This window comes from Schistocerca cancellata, chromosome 1 (genome assembly GCF_023864275.1).
Source record: "Schistocerca cancellata isolate TAMUIC-IGC-003103 chromosome 1, iqSchCanc2.1, whole genome shotgun sequence".
NCBI lineage: Eukaryota > Metazoa > Arthropoda > Insecta > Orthoptera > Acrididae > Schistocerca > Schistocerca cancellata.
Window position 1 is genome coordinate 677,224,092 of NC_064626.1, and position 19,798 is coordinate 677,243,889.

The 19,798-nt window shown below is 41.9% G+C and overlaps 1 protein-coding gene across 2 annotated transcripts in view; it reads right to left on the reverse strand.

Moving 5' to 3' along the window:
• LOC126184043 (leucine-rich repeat-containing protein 15-like) overlaps positions 1-19,798 on the reverse strand; it is a 76,783-nt gene that overhangs the window by 18,177 nt on the left and 38,808 nt on the right. For both annotated transcript variants that reach the window (XM_049926413.1, XM_049926405.1), the window contains 2 exons: positions 10,273-10,359; positions 1,488-1,731 (listed from right to left, as the gene is read on the reverse strand). In XM_049926413.1, the coding sequence (XP_049782370.1) occupies positions 1,488-1,731; positions 10,273-10,359 (331 nt within the window). The remainder of the gene's footprint in view (positions 1-1,487; positions 1,732-10,272; positions 10,360-19,798) is intronic.

A 19,798-nucleotide genomic window follows, 5' to 3' on the forward strand; every position in this document is an offset into this window, starting at 1 on the left:
TCCCTCTACGATTTGTACCCTCCACGCTGCCCTCCAATGCTAAATTTGTGATCCGCTGATGCCTCAGAACATGTCCTACCAACCGGTCCCTTCTTCTTGTCAAGTTGTGCCACAAACTCCTCATCTCCCCAGTTCTATTCAATACCTCCTCATTAGTTATGTGATCTACCCATCTAATCTTCAGCATTCTACTGTAGCAACACATTTCAAAAGCTTCTATTCTCTTCTTGTCGAAACTATTTATCGTCCATGTTTCACTTCCATACATGGCTACACTCCGTACAAATACTTTCAGAAACGACTTCCTGACACTTAAATCTATACTCAATGTTAACCAATTTCTCTTCTTTAGAAACGCTTTCCTTGCCATTGCCAGTTTGCATTTTATATCCTCTCTAGTTCGACCAACATCAGTTATTTTACTCCCCAAATAGCAAAACCCCTTTACTACATTAAGTGTCTCATTTCCTAATCTAACCCTCAGCATCACCCGACTTAATTCGACTACATTACATTATCCTCGTTTTGCTTTTATTGATGTTCATCTTATACCCTCCTTTCAAGACACCGTCCATTCTGTTCAACTGCTCTTCCAAGTCCTTTGCTGTGTCTGACAGAATTACATTGTCATCGGCGAAACTCAAAGATTTTATTTCTTCTCCATGGATTTTAATACCTACTGCGAAATTTTCTTTTATTTCCTTTACTGCTTGCTCAATATACAGACTGAATGCCGGCCGCGGTGGTCTATCGGCTCTAGGCGCTCAGTCCGGAACCGCGCGACTGCTACGGTCGCAGGTTCGAATCCTGCCTCGGGCATGGGTGTGTGTGATGTCCTTAGGTTAGTTAGGTTTAAGTAGTTCTAAGTTCTAGGGGACTGCTGACCACAGATGTTATGTCCCATAGTGCTCGGAGCCATACAGGTTGAATAACATCGGGGAGAGTCTACAAAGCTGTCTCATTCCCTTCCCAACCACTGCTTCCGTTTCATGCCCCTCGACTCTTATAACTGCCATCTGGTTTCTGTACAAATTGTAAATAGCTTTTCGCTCCCTGTATTGTACCCCTGTCACCTTCAGTATTTGAAAGAGAATATTCCAGTCAACATTGTCGAAAACTTTCTCTAAGCCTACAAATGCTAGAAAAGTAGGTTTGCCTTTCCTTAATCTTTCTTCTAAGATAAGTCGTAAGGTCAGTATTGCCTCACGTGTTCCAACATTTCTAAGGAATTATTCATCTAAAAAATCTGTTCCATTCGCCTGTTAATCCACTAATCTCATAAACTTTTGCATTTCGATTTCACTTAATTATTGATGACACTTAATTTTTGGCAACCAACGACGGGCGATACAATTAGTAATCTGCATGTCAGTGTATGCAAGAGATCAAAGGATTATCAATTCATGACAATATTTGGGGTGACCACTCTTAGTTGCTCCACCATGAATATGCGATTTTAATTGTCGAAAGCTCCCATTTGTTCGAACCTGACGGTAGCGACGTGAGACGATTGCTGGAGAGGTCGACGACGCGCAGCTGCTGGTTGCCCTGGAAGGCGGCGGCGTCCACGCCAGCTACTTCGTTGTGGTCCAGGCGCAGGGCGCGCAGGCGCGGCACCGCGGCCAGCAGACCTGCTGGAAGCCGCGCCAGGCGGTTCCCCGACAGCCACAGCTGCCGCAGCCCGCTACACGTCGCCAGCAGCTGCTCCGGAATACTTACGAGCGAGTTTCCCTGCAAGAACAACAACAGTGTATTACATGCCTACAGCGGCACCTATTTTATGTGCGACTGTGATAAAAGTCCCTCCCACACGAACCACACGGAATTTGAAACTAATTTGAAATACCCCTGTATACGCTAACACGGTCATTATACAGAATCTAACGGTGTTAGAAGATATTAGACGGCAGTTTACTCAACCGCATCCCATGTTAACAATTCGGGTCTGCCCCTCTGATCATCTTCAGCACTGTCCTGCTCACCATCTTCCTTGAGTGTTGAGAAGCTACGAAGTGGAATGAACTCTTTTTTTTTCGAATCATCAGTCTCCTGAATGGTTTGATATAGCCTGCCACGAATTCTTCTTCTCCTGCGCCAACCAAACTCTTCATCTCAGAATAGCGCTTGCGACCTACACCCTCATTACTTTCTGGATGTACTCCAATCCCTGTCTCTTCCTCCACAATCTTTACTCTCTACCGCTCCCTCTAGTACCATGAACCTTATTCCGAGATGTCCTAATATATGTCGTACCATCCTATCCCTTCTTCGTTTCAGTGTTTTCCATTTATTCCCTTCCCCACCGATTCTCCGGAGAATCTCCTCATTTACTACCTTATCACATCACCCACTTTTCAACATTACTCTGTAGCAACACATCTCAAATGCTTAGATTCTCTGCTGTTCCTGTTTTCCAACTGTCCGTGATTCAGTACCATGCAATGTTGTGCTCCAAACATACATTCTCAGATATTACGTCCTCAAATTAATGCTCATGTTTCATACTAGCACACCTGTCTTGGCCAGGTATGCCCTCTTTCCCAGTGCAAGTCTGCTTTTTATGACCTCCTTGCTGCACCCGTGGGGTTTTTTTGGTCCCTAGGTAGCCGAATTCCTTAATTTCGTCTACGTTGTGGTCTCCACTTCTGCTGTTCTGCTGTTCTCGCTGTTCTCAGTTCTACTACTTCTTATTACTTTCGTCTTTCTTCGACTTTCAGTCTACATTCGGTACTCAGATTGTCCATTCCATCAGCAGATCCTGTAATTCCTCTTCGTTTACAATGAGGATAGCAATGTCATCTGCGAATTTATCACTGAAATCCTTTCACCTTGACCTTTACTTCCACTCTTGAAAGTTTCTTTTATTTCCGTCATTGCTTCTTCCATGTATGTATTGAACACTAGGGGCGAAAAACTACATCCCCATCTTACACCATTTTCAATCCGAATACTTCGTTCTCACTCTTCCACTCTATTGTTCCCTCTAGGCTCTTGTACATACTCAGTATTACCCGTCTTCCCCTGTAGCTTTTTCTCACAATGTGACATTGTAGAAAGCTTTTTCGGGTCGACAGATCCTATGAACGTGTCTTGATTTTTCTTATGTCTTGCTTCCATTATCGGCCGCAACGTCAAAATTGCGTCTCTGGTGCCTTTCCCTTTTCTAAAGGCAAACTGAACGTCATATAACATATCATAAATTTTCTTTTCCATTCTTCTGTACATTATTCTTGTCCGCTACTTTGATGCAGGAGCTGTTAAGCTGACTCTGTGATAATTTTTGCATTGTCAGCTCTTGCAGTCTTCGGAATTGTGCGAATTACGTTTTTCCGGAAGTCAGATGGTATATCGCCAGACTCGGAGATTCTACACACCAACGTGAACAATCGTCTCACTGCCACGTGCTCCAATGATTTTAGAAATTCTGATGGGATGTTTTGCATCCCTAGTACCTTATTCGATCATAAGTCTTCAAAAGCTCTTTTAAATGCTAACCCTAATACTGGATCCCTATCTCTTCTATATCGACTCCTGTTTCTTCTTGTATGAGGTCATCACACAACTCTAACAGAGGCCTTCAATATAATCTATCCGTTTTTTCCAAAGCATTTAACAGTGAAATTCTCATTGCACTCTTAATGTTACCGTCCTTCCTTTTAATTTCAGCGAAGCCTGTTTTCACTTTTGTATGTACTGAGTCAGTCTTTCCGATAATAATTTATTTTCCGATTTCTTCCCACGGCCATTATAAATAATTTTTCACTTTTTTCTCTTATGCGTAGGCAGTGCCTTAGCTGGAAGTCACATTGAGCCCCTCCTGCGTACAAGCCCTCAACCAATGTTCGCTTTCGAGCCATTGTTTATTGAACACTAAAAGAAAAAGTCGGGAAGCTCCGAACTCGTAGACAAACGAGGAGTCCGCTAGGTAAAACTAAGTAATTAGCGTACAGCTGGGGCTCGCGTACTGTGGGCAGCGTCACTTGGATGTTCTGTCTTGGTGATCCGTGGTCACTGTGTTTGAAGAAACTGAAACGTGTCCCTCAACTGATGAAATATGTATTTGACGACACAGCTGTGGATTTATTTAAGCAGTTTCAGACATCGTATTTCCTGCTTGTTGGAGAATATTTTAAACATCAGCTCCAGCTACAAACAATCTGCTCGTGAAGTACTTTGAGGACACCCTGGACACGGCTCCTGCAAAGCCTAGTTGCATTCATTGTTACTTCGACAACACATGGGAGCCGTCTGGTGGCATGAACGTGAAAAGCAAGAGCAGTTCTTGAACCGCATTAACATCATCCTTGACCACATCATGTTTACGTTGCAGGTAGAGACGAATGCTGCTTTTCCGTTCCTTTACGTCCATGTCTGCTGAAAAGCAAGGTATCTCACCCTTGATGTTCTCCGGAATCCCACCCGCAATCCCACAACTAACAATATCTACACGCTTCCAGCAACCACTACCCGCCAAAGAAACGTTGTCTTTCAAATGGTTCAAATGGCTCTGAGCGCTATGGGACTTAACATCTATGGTCATCAGTCCCCTAGAACTTAGAACTACCTAAACCTAACTAACCTAAGGACACCACACAACACCCAGTCATCACGAGGCAGAAAACGTTGTCTTCTGAGGACCGTGATGTATCGAGTGGTTGCCGTTTCAGAGACTGAAAATCTGCTAGAATAACTGAGCCACTTACGGTAAATGTTCAAGGGAAACGGCTACAATAAGTAACAAATTACGGAAGCCGTTCCACCGAAGACACGCAAGCTGAAGGTACTCAAGGAGGGCCGGCCGGTGTGGCCGTGCGGTCTAGGCGCTTCAGTCTGTAACCGCGTGACCACTCCGGTCGCAGGTTCGAATCCTGCCTCGGGCATGGATGTGTGTGATGTCCTTAGGTTAGTTAGGTTTAAATAGTTCTAAGTTCTAGGGGACTGATGACTTCAGATGTTAAGTCCCATAGTGCTCAGAGCCATTTGAACCATTTTGAACTCAAGGAGGATACGAACGAGCTTAAGCTCTTTTGTTATGTAAAACAGTGACAGGATAGGTATACTGGCTTCTAAAGAGGCATAAAATCCATTCATTCTTCAGGCCTGCAGCAAAAATTCGACAATTCATGGAGCCGATGAAAGATAATGTAGGCCTCAGAACGCTCGGGATATACAAAATACATTCTTGATGTGGAAAATGTTAGACAGACTGGGCGTACAATTGTATAGCAACGTATACAAAAGTAATAGCATTCTCTCGGGTTTATAAGCGCGTCACTTGCAAGCAGCAACGTGATGGTATGTTGGAGTCGGCAAAATTTTGCAGCCGTCTCCCGGTATGGTGTTTAACCGTTGAAATGTTTGTAATTCATTAGTGAGGTGCACCAGCGGTGTCTTCTGCCTTGTGGACATTAACATTCCCGTTACCTGTCCTGGTCGTTAGCGTAGTTTTGTGGCAGTGTGTTTTCCTCGCCGTGTTGATGCTGTCCAGCACGGCGTGTAGTTAGACAGCTTGGTGTTGTTCTCCTTTTCTCTTTGAGCGTTTTTTGTATCTTGACTGTGTTTATACGCCAATTATTAAGACATAATCCTGCTGCGATCTTTGTCTTCGCTGGTATTTCTGGCTGTCGTGCTGTTGGTCGGGTGGAAGGGAATTGATTAAGCGGTTGGTTGGTTCGTCAGCCATCTGTAGGTCGTGCTGCAACCCGATTGTTTAGTGTCACGCTTGGCTGTCTGTCTCACCTAAACTGTGGTTAGGGTTTCCTTCCCAGGCCGACACTTGGAACACTTCTGAGCACTACTGTTTGTGATTGTCATTTTATTTGGTTGCAGGTACTGTGCCAGGTCTTCAGCCATGTACTAATATTTTCTGTTTTATGTTAAGTATATGGCCTTCAGCCGTGTTTCATTTAAAATTCTTGTTGCTCTGCGTTTAGGCCTTCAGCCTCGTTTGTTTCTGTCTTTAATATGTACATCCTTGTCTGTAAGGTTTCTCTTTAATTACCCTGAATTCTTGAAACAGCCTTCAGTTGTGTTCTGTAAATGTTTATCTGAAAGTTGTCTTTAACTATTCTTCAGTAATTGTTTGGGCCTTCAGCCGCAAGACACTTCAAGATTTCTTAAGATGTTTTTCTGTTGTACTGTGTAAAGGCTTATCTTTACACTCTCTCTTGTATTATGTAAACAAAATTTTTTTAATCGGGATTTCAGCCAAAGAATTAACTTGAATTTTCCCTAATATGGCCTTTAGCCGGAATTTGTAAATTCTTGGCTTTTAAAGAATTTCCTTAGCTGATATGAAATATTATTTCGGCCTTTAACCGATAAGATATCGTAATTTTACTTAAGTAAGTCCTTCAGCCGTTACTCTAAATCCTGGGGTTTTAAAAGAAATCATTTAAACTTGTTCTGTGGAGGTTTCTTGGGCCCTCAGCAGTGAGCTGATCTTTGTTCTTTTAAGGAGAAGATTGTGCTTTGGTTTGAGGAATAAAGTTGTGTGTGTTCTTGTATAACTAACATTAGTTGACCTTGGCCCCTTTCCAGAACCTGATCGGCTCTGTCCTGCGAAACCAGAATTCATCCCTGGATACTTTTTTTAAAATCGTACTTAATTGCAGTCATTTTGTTTCTGGTGTACCAAGAAATCGCCTTGTCTAATTATCAAATTAGCTAGAAGTTTCACCATTTCTGTGAATTTAGCCGACCCACATTTGGTACTGTTATAATCATCATCTCTTCATCCTAGCTTTTGCTCAGCAAGTCTCTTCACATTTTTATAGTGACGTCCACTTGTACCTGCTTACTGTAGTCAACCTTAGCCTTCATCTATAAATTTTACTCCCCACACTGCTCCTTCATTCGTCCCTCCATTACCAAATGAACTGTGCCTTGGCGCCCCATTATGTGTCCTGGCCGGCTGTCGAACTACCGCTTCTTTTACTATTTTCCTCCAAGATTCAGTACCATGGTTCAGCATCTCTCCAGTCCCATCACTATTGGACTTAATTCGACGACATTCCATTACCCTTCTTTTACTTTTGTTGACTTTCATGTTTTCGTGATACTATCAACTCCGTTTAATTGATCTTCCTAGCGCTTCGAAGTCTGTGACTGAACTGTAATGCCGTCAGCAAAACTTAAAACCATTATTTCTTCTCCATAGACTTTAATTCCATGTTCACAGTTCTTCTTAGTTTCTTCACTGGTTCCTCAATTCGCTAATTAAATAATATAGTCGGATAGTGCTTTCGCTTCATGTACTTCGACTTTTAAGAATGCAGTCTGATTTATGGACAAACTGTAAGTAACCTTTCGTGACCTGTACTTTGTACATGACAACTTCAGAATATGCATAATGGGGCGGAACCTTATGCTACCATAAATAAGTTATTAGCTGATGTTATTACTATTTATATTACATACTATCTTCTGATTTCATTTGTTCCTCAGTGTCCATCATAGTGTGTGTGTGTGTTTGTGTGTGTGTGTGTGTGTGTGTGTGAATGTTCCACATCTCGTCCTGAACCCCTGGACCGATGTCAACCAAACTTGATACGCATATGCCACAGTGTCAGGTAGTTTCAAGCAACCATCACTGTAGGGGTAAGAACCACCTACCTGTCATATTTCAAAACATATGACGTCACAATGAGATGCGTGAAAAACTGCTGCATCACACATGACGTTTAAATTTATTACTTCTGTGCTACTAACTATATTCACAATAAATTCCGCAAGCAATTCCCACATTCACTGACGGTACCAACATATGCCCTGGAATGCACTTACGAAATTATAGCATGGTACCACAAATAGTCCAGGATACACGACGTCGTGACAATGAGATGCGGAAAGAATTCTTGCATTTTGCGTGACATTTAAGTTTATTACTTTTTTGCTATTAATTCTTTTCACAACACATTGTGCAGACAGTATCCACATATAGCGCTTGATCTACTTTCGGAAGTATATCACTGTATGACAAATAGATCTGGAGATATGACGTTTTTGCGTAGCAAACCGTAACATCGTGAATGGCGTTTAAATTTATTACTTCTTTATTACTAATTCTATTCGCAATACATTTCGCAGACAGTATGCACATACCATAGCTGCTAAATGTATCTACACAAATATATCATTGTACGACCCATAGGTCAAGAGATGTGAAGTCGTAAAAACTAAGATGCGTAAAAAAATTCCGCATCATGCATGAAGTTTTGATATATATATATATATATATATATATATATATATATATATATATATATAAGACACTCCCACTGTCGACTGAACTCAAGAAAATCTCTGACACGCGGTATCGCTTTTGACAGCTCTCAGCTGCGAAGCGTAAACAGCTGTAGGTGAAACCAAAAGCCGTTTATAGAGCTATGAAGGGGCTTTGCCATAGAGACGTTTACAATATCGCATCTTACACACGTGAAGTAGCAGCACCAAGCGTACAAAAAGTGACTGGGACCATCTCACATAATTCCACTGCATAATTTCAAAAGTGTTCACAGGAATATATGGAAATGATATGCAAAATGAATACACGAGAAATGTTGGATCTGTCAGCTATTATTAATATACTAAAGTAACAAGTCATGGGATAACGCTACGCACAGATATAGATGGCTGTGGTATAGCGTACACAAGGTATGAAATGGCAGTCAATTGGCGGAGCTGTCGTTTTTACTCGGGTTATTCATGTGGAAAGGTTTCCGACATGACTAGGGCCTCACGATGGGAGTTAACAGACTTCGAACGGGAAATGGTAGTTGGAGCCAGACATATGGACATTGCATTTCGGATTTTGTTGGTGAATTCAATATTCCGAGTGCACAGTGCCAAGAATGTGCGAAAATACCAAATGTCAGGAATTAGCTCCGACCATGGACAACGCAGTGGCGACGGCCTTCAGTAAACGACCGAGAGTAGAGGCGTTTGCGTAGAGCTGTCAGTGCTAACAGACAAGCAACACTGCGAGAAATAACCGCAGAAACCGATATGGGACATACGACGAACGTATCCGTTAGGACAATGCAGCGAAATTGGGCGTTAATCGGCTGTGGCAGCAGAGTATCGATGCGAGTGCCTTTGACAAGAGCATAACATCGCCTGCAGCGCCTCTGATGGGCTCGTGACGGTATTGGTTGGATCCTAGACGACCGGAAAACCCTGGCCTGATCATATGAGACCCGATATCAGTTGATGAGAGCTGTGGGAGGGTTCGAGTGTGGTGCAGAGCCCACGGAGCCACCGAGCCAAGTTGTCAACAAGGCACTCGGCAAGCTGTTGGCAGCTCCATAATCGTGTGGGCTGTGTTTACATGGAATGGACTTGATCCTCAGATCCGTCTGAACCGATCATGGTTATATTCGGCGACTTTGAGACCATTTTCAGCCATTCATGGACTTCATGTTCCCAAACAACGATGGAATTTTTACGGATGTCACTAGACCACAATTGTTCGCGGCTGGTTTGAAGAATGTTCTGCACAGTTTGAGTGCCCCACATGAATTCCATCGAACATTTATGGGACATAGTAGGGAGGTTAGTGTACAGTATTCTGCACCGGCAACACTTTCACAGTTGTCGATGGCTGTAGAGGCAACATGGCTCAATATTTCTGCAGGCTTTTTGAGTCCATGCCACGTTGAGTTGCTGTACCACGCCGAGCCAGAAGAGGCACGATTTTAGGAGGTGTCCCATGACTTTTGTCACTTCAGTGTGTAAATAACAGTCACTTCTGATCGACTTCAAGCAACTCCCACCCCAGACGAAGAACCAGTGAAAATAATCAAAAATAAAAAAATGGGCCAGTTAACTTCTAGGTCTTTTCATTATGTCACTATGGTCGTTATCCAGAAATGTGCACATGTTTTAAAAGCTGTTTGTAGGCTATGAACCGTTTTTCGGTTACGCGCTCACAAAATGCGACGAAGGTCGAGAAAAAAGAAACCTATGTTTACATAGAGGGTACCATTGATTTCTCTGTAAGAAATGCCACACAGCCCTCTTTTCACTTCGAAAGTAAGAGTTGCATCCAAGGTGGCAGCACGCGACATGGCCTTCAGGCTCGTTACCTAGCCTCAAAAGTTTTACCTCTCCCCTGTATCATCCTACTCGATTTTAAACTTGTGCTTATCGACCTTCTTTTCATTTATAATGACCGCTCCACACTTGCCTACCAACCTGTATAGTGCTTTACACTTTGGCCAGGTACTCATACGTTACACTTTGGCCAGATACTCATATCTGCAGCACGCTTACCTGCAGGTAGAGCTCCTCTAGCTGAGTGGTCGTCTCCAGAAATGTAGGTGGCAGCTCCTTCAGCCGGTTGTGACTCAGGTCCAGTTCCTGCAAACACGACACAAAATTTAATGATATATGTTTTCTTTTCACTCTTTATCCCAGAATAGCAAAATCACTCTACGCTAGCATGTTGGATGTATTCCAATCTCTGCCTCCCCCTGTAGTTTCTATCCTCTACAGTATAAGACCATGAAGCTTATTCCTTGATGTCTTGGCACACGTTTTATCACTCTGTGTTCCTTTCTTCACCGATTCTGCGGAGAACCTCAGCATTCAGTATATTATCACGCCAACATTTTTGACTTCCTTCCATAGCACTACATCTCAATCTGTTCGGTTCTCTTCTTTTCCGTTTTTCCCAAAGTGTACAATTCAATGCTATATTCCAAACGTGCACTCTCAGAGGTTTATAACTCAAACTAAGGCCTATGTTTGATACTAGTACACCTGTATTGGCCAGGAATGCTGCCTTTGTCTGGGACAGTTCGCTTTTAACGTTCTCCTTGCTTCTTCCATATCAACCGAGGTGGCGTAGTGGTTAGCTCACCGGACATCCATAGGAAAGTACGACTGTTCCGATCTCCATCCGACAATTCAGATTTAGGTTTTACGTGAGTTCCTTAAACAATTCTAGACAAATTCCAGGATGCTTCCTTTAAAAAGAGCACGGCCGCTTTCCTTCCCCATCCTATCGTAACTCGAGCCTGCGCTCCGTCTCTAATGACTGCGTTTTCGACGAAAAGTTAAACTCTAATATCCCTTCTTTCCCTCCTTCTGCTCCTTCCATCAGCTATTACTTTGCTTCCGCGATAGCAGAACTCCTTAAACTCATCTGTTCCATGGTGAAACATCACTAATTTTATTTATGATATAGTTAGCGGTATAATAATATAGCGGCCTAACCTTTATTTTAAATGACCGTGACCTAATGGGTAAACACTAATCGATTTTGAGCGCTAGGTAAGTTGTTTCAGCCGGATTCTGGCTGCTCAGTAACACTATATTCAAGGAACAGGGGTTTTGCATTAATCAAGGTCGCGAAAGTTTGTACTAAATAAAGCTATATAATTTCATAAAAAATAAACGGCGACAATCGCTGCCTTTGTCATACATTTCTCATCAAGGCTAAGCTCGACACATATCAAATAGATTGAAAATACTGTCACGTATTGTTGAAACAATATTCACACGTTATGCTCACTGCAATCGATTGGTCGGCGCGGTTGACACGAACACGTACACTACAGGCCATTAAAATTGCTACACCAAGAAGAAATGCAGATGATAAACGGGTATTCATTGGACAGATACATTATACAAGAACTGACATGTGATTACATTTTCACGCAATTTGGGTGCATAGATCCTGAGAAATAAGTACCCAAAACAACCACCTCTGACCGTAATAACGGCCTTGATACGCCTGGGCATTGAGTCAAACATAACTTGGATGGCGTGTACAGGTACAGCTGCCCATGCAGCTTCAACACGATATCGCAGTTCATCAAGAGTAGTGACTGGCGTATTGTGACGAGCCAGTTGCTCGGCCACCATTGACCAGACGTTTTCAATTGGTGAGAGATCTGGAGAATGTGCTGGCCAGGGCAGCATTCGAACATTTTCTGTATCCAGAAAGGCCAGTACAGGTCCTGTAACATGCGGTCGTGCATTATCCTGCTGAAATGTAGGGTTTCGCAGGTATCGAATGAATGGTAGAGCCACGGGTCGTAACACATCTGAAATGTAACGTCACTGTCAAAGTTTAATGGCTAGTAGTGTAACATCGGTGTCCCATATCTGTTATCACTTTGAGGTAAAAACTTTATTACAACTTGGTACGCAATTTTACGGTTCCTGGTGGCCAAACCGCGAAGGTGGAGACGCGGACTCAGCCGTTACAATATTACTCCTCCCGCAACGCCATTGCAACCCTGTCTCAGTTGCATGTGACAACGATATCGCTCGCTGGGCGCACACGGCGGTTGACTATCGATCCTTGGCCTTTTCTCGACCTGTTGGAGTAAAGTATGCTTATCTTCAAATAAGGGACCACGGATCCCTTACAGTGGTCACTACTTTTGATGTCGAGTTTATCGCTAACGTCACTTCCATTACTCCTTGTTAAATTCAGCTTCCTTCAGTTTAGTCTCAATCCATGGCTTGTGCTCATTGCTCCCATCATTGCATTCATCAGCTTCTTTAATACGTCCTAACACTCGCTGAAGATAGAATTATCATTAACGAATGTTGTCGTTGATGATTCAGTCTTGAAGCTTTCCTCTATTTCCATCATTGCTTCTTCATTTATAGATTGAACAACATGAGTGAAAGCAGTATCCCTACTCCACATTTTTTTAATCCTTAGTACTTCTTTCTCGGTTGTCCATTCTTATTTTTCCCTCTTCATTCTTGTTAATATAGTATATTACACTTCTTCCTCTATGGATTAGTCATATTTTTCTCAGAGTTTTGAACATCTTGCACCATTTTACTCTCTCGAACGCCTTTTCTACGTCGACACATCCCATGAACATGTCTTCATTCTCCTTAAGAATTGATTCCATTACCAAGCACAATGCCAGAAATGTTTCTCTGATGTCTTTACATTTTCTAAAGTGAAACCGATCATCATATAACAGATCCTCAGCTTCCTTTTTCATTCTTCTGACATCTATTTGTGTCAACAACCTGGTATGGATGAGCTATTACACTGATTGTGCGACAATTCTCGAACTTACTCCCATTGCTATCATCGAGATTGTGTGTATGATATTTTTCCAAAAGTCTAGTGTTATGTCTTCAGTCACATAGACTGTACACATCAAGTTCAGTAGTTCTTCGGTTGCCACTTCCCCCAGTACTTAGATAAATTATAATTACCTATTCTCCCTGATTTCATCACGTCTTCCAAATCTTCGTTAAACTCTAAGACTGGCCCCCTTCGATCTTCCATATCGACTTCCATTTGTACGCTCGTCACGTCATTATATATTTCCACTCCCTCGAAGACGCCCTCATTGTATTCTTTCCACCTATCAGCTCCCTCGCCTGCATTTAACATACGTATTCCCGTTGCATTCTTTATGTTGCCGACCTTGCTTTTAATTTAACCGAAGGTTGTTTTGATTCTCTATGTGCTGAATCAGTTCTTCCAACGACCATTTCTTTTTCGATTTCTTCACACATTTTCTGTATCCACTTCCCCTTGTTTTACCTACACGAGGCGGCCGCGGTGGTCTAGCGGTTCTAGGCGCTCAGTCCGGAACCGCACGACTGCTACGGTCGCAGGTTCGAATCCTGCCTCGGGCATGGATGTGTGTGATGTCCTTAGGTTAAATAGGTTTAAGTAGTTCTAAGTTCTAGGGGACTGATGACTACAGATGTTTAGTCCCATAGTGCTCAGAGCCATTTGAACCATTTTACCTACACGACCAGTTTACCGCATTCCTAAGTCAGTTACATTGGTGTATTCTTGTCTTTACGCGAAGAATTTTGAACCTGTTTCGTCAATCAGTTGAAGTACTACTTCTTTTATCCAAGGTTTCTTCACAGTTACCTTCCTTATACCTACATTTGTCTACCGAACTTCTCCGATTATTCTGTTTACAGATGTGTGCTTCTGTTCTGCTGAACTACCTACGTGGTTTTCCTTATTGCGGAATATAAAGCTTCAAGGAATTTCAAACGCATATCGTCATTCCTCAGGACTTCAGTATCCACCTTCTTCCAACATTGCTTAATCTTCAGTCTACTCTTTACCACTACTATGTGATCTGAGTCTATATCTTCTCCTGCTTACGCCTTGTAACCCAATAACTGATTTTGTAATCTCTGTCTGACGATGATGTAATGCTCCTGCAATCTTGCAGTGTCTCATGGCCTTTTCCAAATATACATCTTTGTCTTGTGACTTTTGAACAGTGTATCTGCTATTACTAACTGAATTTATTGCAGAACTCAGTTCTACAATGAAGCACATATCCTGCTTAATGCTTGTCTTCTAATCTTTCTCCCCTCCATTCTTTCTCCTGTAAATGCATTCCCACTCCCATGATTAACTGATTTTCTGCTCCCTTTACATATTAAGCGTTCACTAGCCTCTCCACCACTTCATCTTCTGCTTATAACCTTAGGATGAACACCTGGACTATAGTTGTCACCCACTTTCATTGTAGTAGCAATGAGGTTGTTGCATAATACACACATGCACGAGATCAAATGGGAATTTTGTCTTCCAGAAGCACAGTGAATGCAGTTACAAATATGCAGAAGAATGTAGTTAAGGATCTATCTACCGTTCATTCACTGTTTGTGCTCAGAGATTAACTGTAAAAAAATTTATGACAATGGCTCTTAAAAACTGTGACTATTGTTAGTACTGAACATTTTGTAACTGATGAAATGAGTTTCATACGAGATAAGCACACCCGCAGGAAAGGGGGAAACAACCACACAGCACGGTACTACCCATTAATTCAAACCGATGCGAAGTCCGAATTCAGTAGGAGTTAATTCTTGTATTTCCAATGAATGATAGGAGTGCAGGTGCTATTGCTGTATTATTTCGCATTCGTTATTCCGTGAGACATCTATTTCATTCGCAGCTAATCATGTGCTGATTGGAAGTTCCGCGATCACACAGGAGATCAGTGCTTCCTCCAAACGGTAAGACCACTGTCAATGTACTGTGGGTCTTAATTGTTGGAACAGTCTTGGAAGCACAATGTGCATCGGATGTTTCATGTCTGGGTGCTTGGCCATATACCCACATTGCATTTTCTTATGCACTACACGAAACAGATATCCGCTAGTTCTGTAACAACATTAATATTTCTTATGTATGGTTTCCGTATCCCCAACAAATTGTGTGAAATGAATCAGGTTTTAATAAGAGCCATGAACGCTGTTTTTCTTTACATTTTATTCACCGCTACCGGTTTCAAGTGATGGCTCATTCTCAAGCGAATCTATATGGAATCAAGGTCTCATCAATACATATGTCTGTGTACTATGTAACAGTGTATTTGATACTCTTAACTGAATTCATTGTAGAAGTCGATTAATATTTCTCTTCTTCATTCCTTCTACGAAGTCCCTATTGTACCGTAACATTTATCTACTACAGGGTGTTTCAAAAATGACCGGTATATTTGAAACGCCAATACAAACTAAACGAGCAGCGATAGAAATACACCATTTGTTGCAATATGCTTGGGACAACAGTACATTTTCAGGCAGACAAACTTTCGAAATTACAGTACTTACAATTTTCAACAACAGGTGGCGCTGCGGTCTGGGAAACTCTATAGTACGATATTTTCCACATATCCACCATGCGTAGCAATAATATGGCGTAGTCTTTGAATGAAATTACCCGAAACCTTTGACAACGTGTCTGGCGGAATGGCTTCACATGCAGATGAGATGTACTGCTTCAGCTGTTCAATTGTTTCTGGATTCTGGCGGTACACCTGGTCTTTCAAGTGTCCCCACAGAAAGAAGTCACTGGGGTTCATGTCTGGCGAATAGGGAGGCCAATCCACGCCGCCTCCTGTGTGTTTCGGATAGCCCAAACCAATCACACGATCATCGAAATATTAATTCAGGAAATTAAAGACGTCGGCAGTGCGATGTGGCCGGGCACCATCTTGCATAAACCACGAGGTGTTCGCAGTGTCGTCTAAGGCAGTTTGTACCGCCACAAATTCACGAAGAATGTCCTGATAGCGTGATGCAGTAATCGTTTCGAATCTGAAAAATGGGCCAATGATTCCTTTGGAAGAAATGGCGGCCCAGACCAGTACTTTTTGAGGTTGCAGGGACGATGGGACTGCAACATGGGGCTTTTCGGTTCCCCATATGCGCCAGTTCTGTTTATTGACGAAGCCGTCCAGGTAAAAATAAGCTTCGTCAGTAAACCAAATGCTGCCCACATGCATATCGCCGTCATAAATCCTGTGCACTATATCGTTAGCGAATGTCTCTCGTGCAGCAATGGTAGCGGCGCTGAGGGGTTGCCGCGTTTGAATTTTGTATGGATAGAGGTGTAAACTCTGGCGCAGGAGACGATACGTGGACGTTGGCGTCATTTGGACCGCAGCTGCAACACAGCGAACGGAAACCCGAAGCCGCTGTTGGATCACCTGCTGCACTAGCTGCGCGTTGCCCTCTGTGGTTGCCGTACGCGGTCGCCCTACCTTCCCAGCACGTTCATCCGTCACGTTCCCAGTCCGTTGAAATTTTTCAAACAGATCCTTTATTGTATCGCTTTTCGGTCCTTTGGTTACATTAAACCTCCGTTGAAAACTTCGTCTTGTTGCAACAACACTGTGTTCTAGGCGGTGGAATTGCAACACCAGAAAAATCCTCTGTTCTAAGGAATAAACCATGTTGTCTACAGCACACTTGCACGTTGTGAACAGCACACGCTTACAGCAGAAAGACGACGTACAGAATGGCGCACCCACAGACTGCGTTGTCTTCTATATCTTTCACATCACTTGCAGCGCCATCTGTTGTTGAAAATTGTAAGTACTGTAATTTCGAAAGTTTGTCCGCCTGAAAATGTACTGTTGTACCAAGCATATTGCAACAAACGGTGTATTTCTACCGCTGCTCGTTTACTTTTTATTGCCGTTTCAAATATACCGGTCATTTTTGAAACACCCTGTATTTCTTCTCCTATCACCGCACTCCCATCTTGCATGGTTATTAGATTATCTTTTCCCTTTACGTACTGAATTAAGCGTTCAGTAGCCGATCTACCTATTCATCTTGTGCTCATAAATTTAGCACGAATACCTGGGCTATTCGACATAGAAGTTTTCTGGGTGTGGTACCGTGTCATAATGTATAAGACTACTGCTGCTGGAGAAAAACCTATATTTCGGCCACGGTTGCAGCTGCCTTCTCCTGGGTCTACTCCTCAGATTTTATTGGGATCCTACAATTTTATCTCAGTAATTAACTTTCCAGCATAGGTGGATGACGACAGTAGAACCAAATTTGATAATGTTTTCCTCTGTGAAGCTCAAATCAAGAAAGTAACTGTTTACCCAGTATCAAATGCTCTCTCTTATCATGGTCCACAGTTAGATAAATAACATAGTGCTTTAGAGTATCGATACGCCTCAGTGGAAATCGGTTAGAGTAGTAAATGATCCCAGAACAAATTTTTGTAAGAACAGTTAACAAGAGATGACCTCAGATGAAATTTATAATGAACCGAATACCAACATAAAATTTAATCCATGATAAATTCACAACGTTATCTGGAAATATCTTTCTGCATAAGTTAATCAGAAAGGACATCAAACAGCCATGTAAAAATACATGGATCAGTAGTGGGATAAAATTATCTTGTGAAAGGGAAAGGGAAATGTATCTATTGGCAAAAAGAAGTAGAGATCCGTCAGTAGCGGCACACTACAAAAACTACACAAAATTAATAAGAAACATTATTTAAAAAATCGAGGAACATGTAATTTACGTCAGAAATCAGTAATTCAGACAATTTACGTAAGGCTATATGAAATGTAGTGAAACGAGAGACAAGGCAACCACCCACAAAACAGGATAACATCAACACTGAACGGAATTGAAGAGCTATAAACAATGTTCACAGGTAGCGGATACGTTTGATAATCATTTCTTATATATAGCAGAAAGTATAAGAACAAACATTTTAGAGAAAAATCACAGCGGTAGTTGGAAAAATTAGCTATCATAAAATTTAATCAAATAACTGTTTCACCATCTCCTTCTGAAATTAAAAAAAAATTATACATTCTCTCAAAAATAAAAGCTCATCTGGATTTGTTAGCGTTTCCAGCAGAATACTAAACATTTATTCTCAAATAATACGCCTAGTGGTATCTGAAATACCTAATCCATCACTAACTCACACCACTTTTGTCAGAGAGACTGAAATATGGCGTTAGCTCTCAACCTGTTTCACTGCTAACATAATTTTGCAAAATTTTTGAGAAGATAATGTGTTTTGGAATAATATCTCACCTTGGCAAGAATAGGATCCTTAGCAAATCACAGTTTGAGTTTCAGAAGAGTTTCTCTATTAAACATGCCATTTATACGTTCAGACATCAAATTTTACGAGCATTAAATAATAAAATAGGACCAGTTGGAACTTTCTGCAACCTACCTAAGGCATCTGAATGTGTGAACCTACATAAACTGAAGTTTTATAGGGACTGATGGCACATAGAACGATGGTTTTCACAACCAGATGACATAGCTGCTGGAAAACTTTTCGGGATGTGAGGTCGTGGTCTAAGAAACTCTTCTGTTCCTGACGTTTCGTCCAGGACAACGCTGGGCATCTTCAGAGCCGCTCCTCCGCTAAGTCTTGCCGACTGACTGGTCGGACTACGGAGAGCGACATACATACTGTAGTAAAGGGGGCGTGGTCGAAGTAACACGAGATGAGCAGAGATACTCCTTGTGAAAGATAAAATTTACTGTCGATTGTCTTGTCAAAGATAAAACTGTCTAGCGACTCTGCAGAGCTACTATCCATATGTCGCTAAGTTTCATTGCCTCCTTTTCTCTATTAAAACTATCCTGATGCTGATAAATTTCAGTGGTTTCTTTACATAGTCGTGAATAATAATTTGACGTTGTAGATAAATTGTCTGTTTCCGCAAACTTCACTTCGTGGTTTCCTGACTGAAGAGCATGCTCTGCTACAGCTGATTTCTCTATTTTTCTTTTGTGCTTTTGTGCTGTTTTAGACGTTTATTTACACTCCTCTTGGTAGTTCCAATATAAACTTTACCACACGTACACGAAATTTTGTATACACCACATGTCGACAGAGGAGGACGTTTATCCTTCACAGCTTGGAGTACTTGACTTATTTTCTTTGTTGGTCTAAAGATCGGTCGTATCACATGTTTCTGTAAAATCTTACCGATCTGATCCGTTACTTTTTCAATAAAAGGGAGAGAAACTGTATTTTTCTGTTGTTGTGGTTCGTCCGTGTCCTTCGGTCTTCTGTTCCTTGGTCGCAAAATTCTCTTTGCCTCTTTCCCTGAACAGCAATCTTTCTCGAAGGCCTGCTTCAAATGTTTTATTTCAGCGTCCAGGTATTCCGATCTGTAAAGCCGTTCGGGTCTATCGACTAGACCTTTCATGACACCTGTCTTTGGTTGTTGATAGTGACTGGAGTTTTTATGCAAATATCTGTCGGTATGTGTTACTTTCCTAAAAACTTTATGTTCCAAACTTCCATCGGACCGTCTCATAACTAAAACACCCAAGAAAGATATTCTATTATCATTTTCCATTTCCACAGCGAACTGGGTTTTTGAATTTATTTTATTTAGATGATCGAAGAATTCGTCCAAAGCCTTTCTAGCATGGGACCAAACACAAATGTGTCATCTAAAACCTGATACCAGCGAGATAGTTCCTCATTTGCTTCGTCCAGAGCCGATTCTTCGAATTTCTCCATATAGAAATTAGC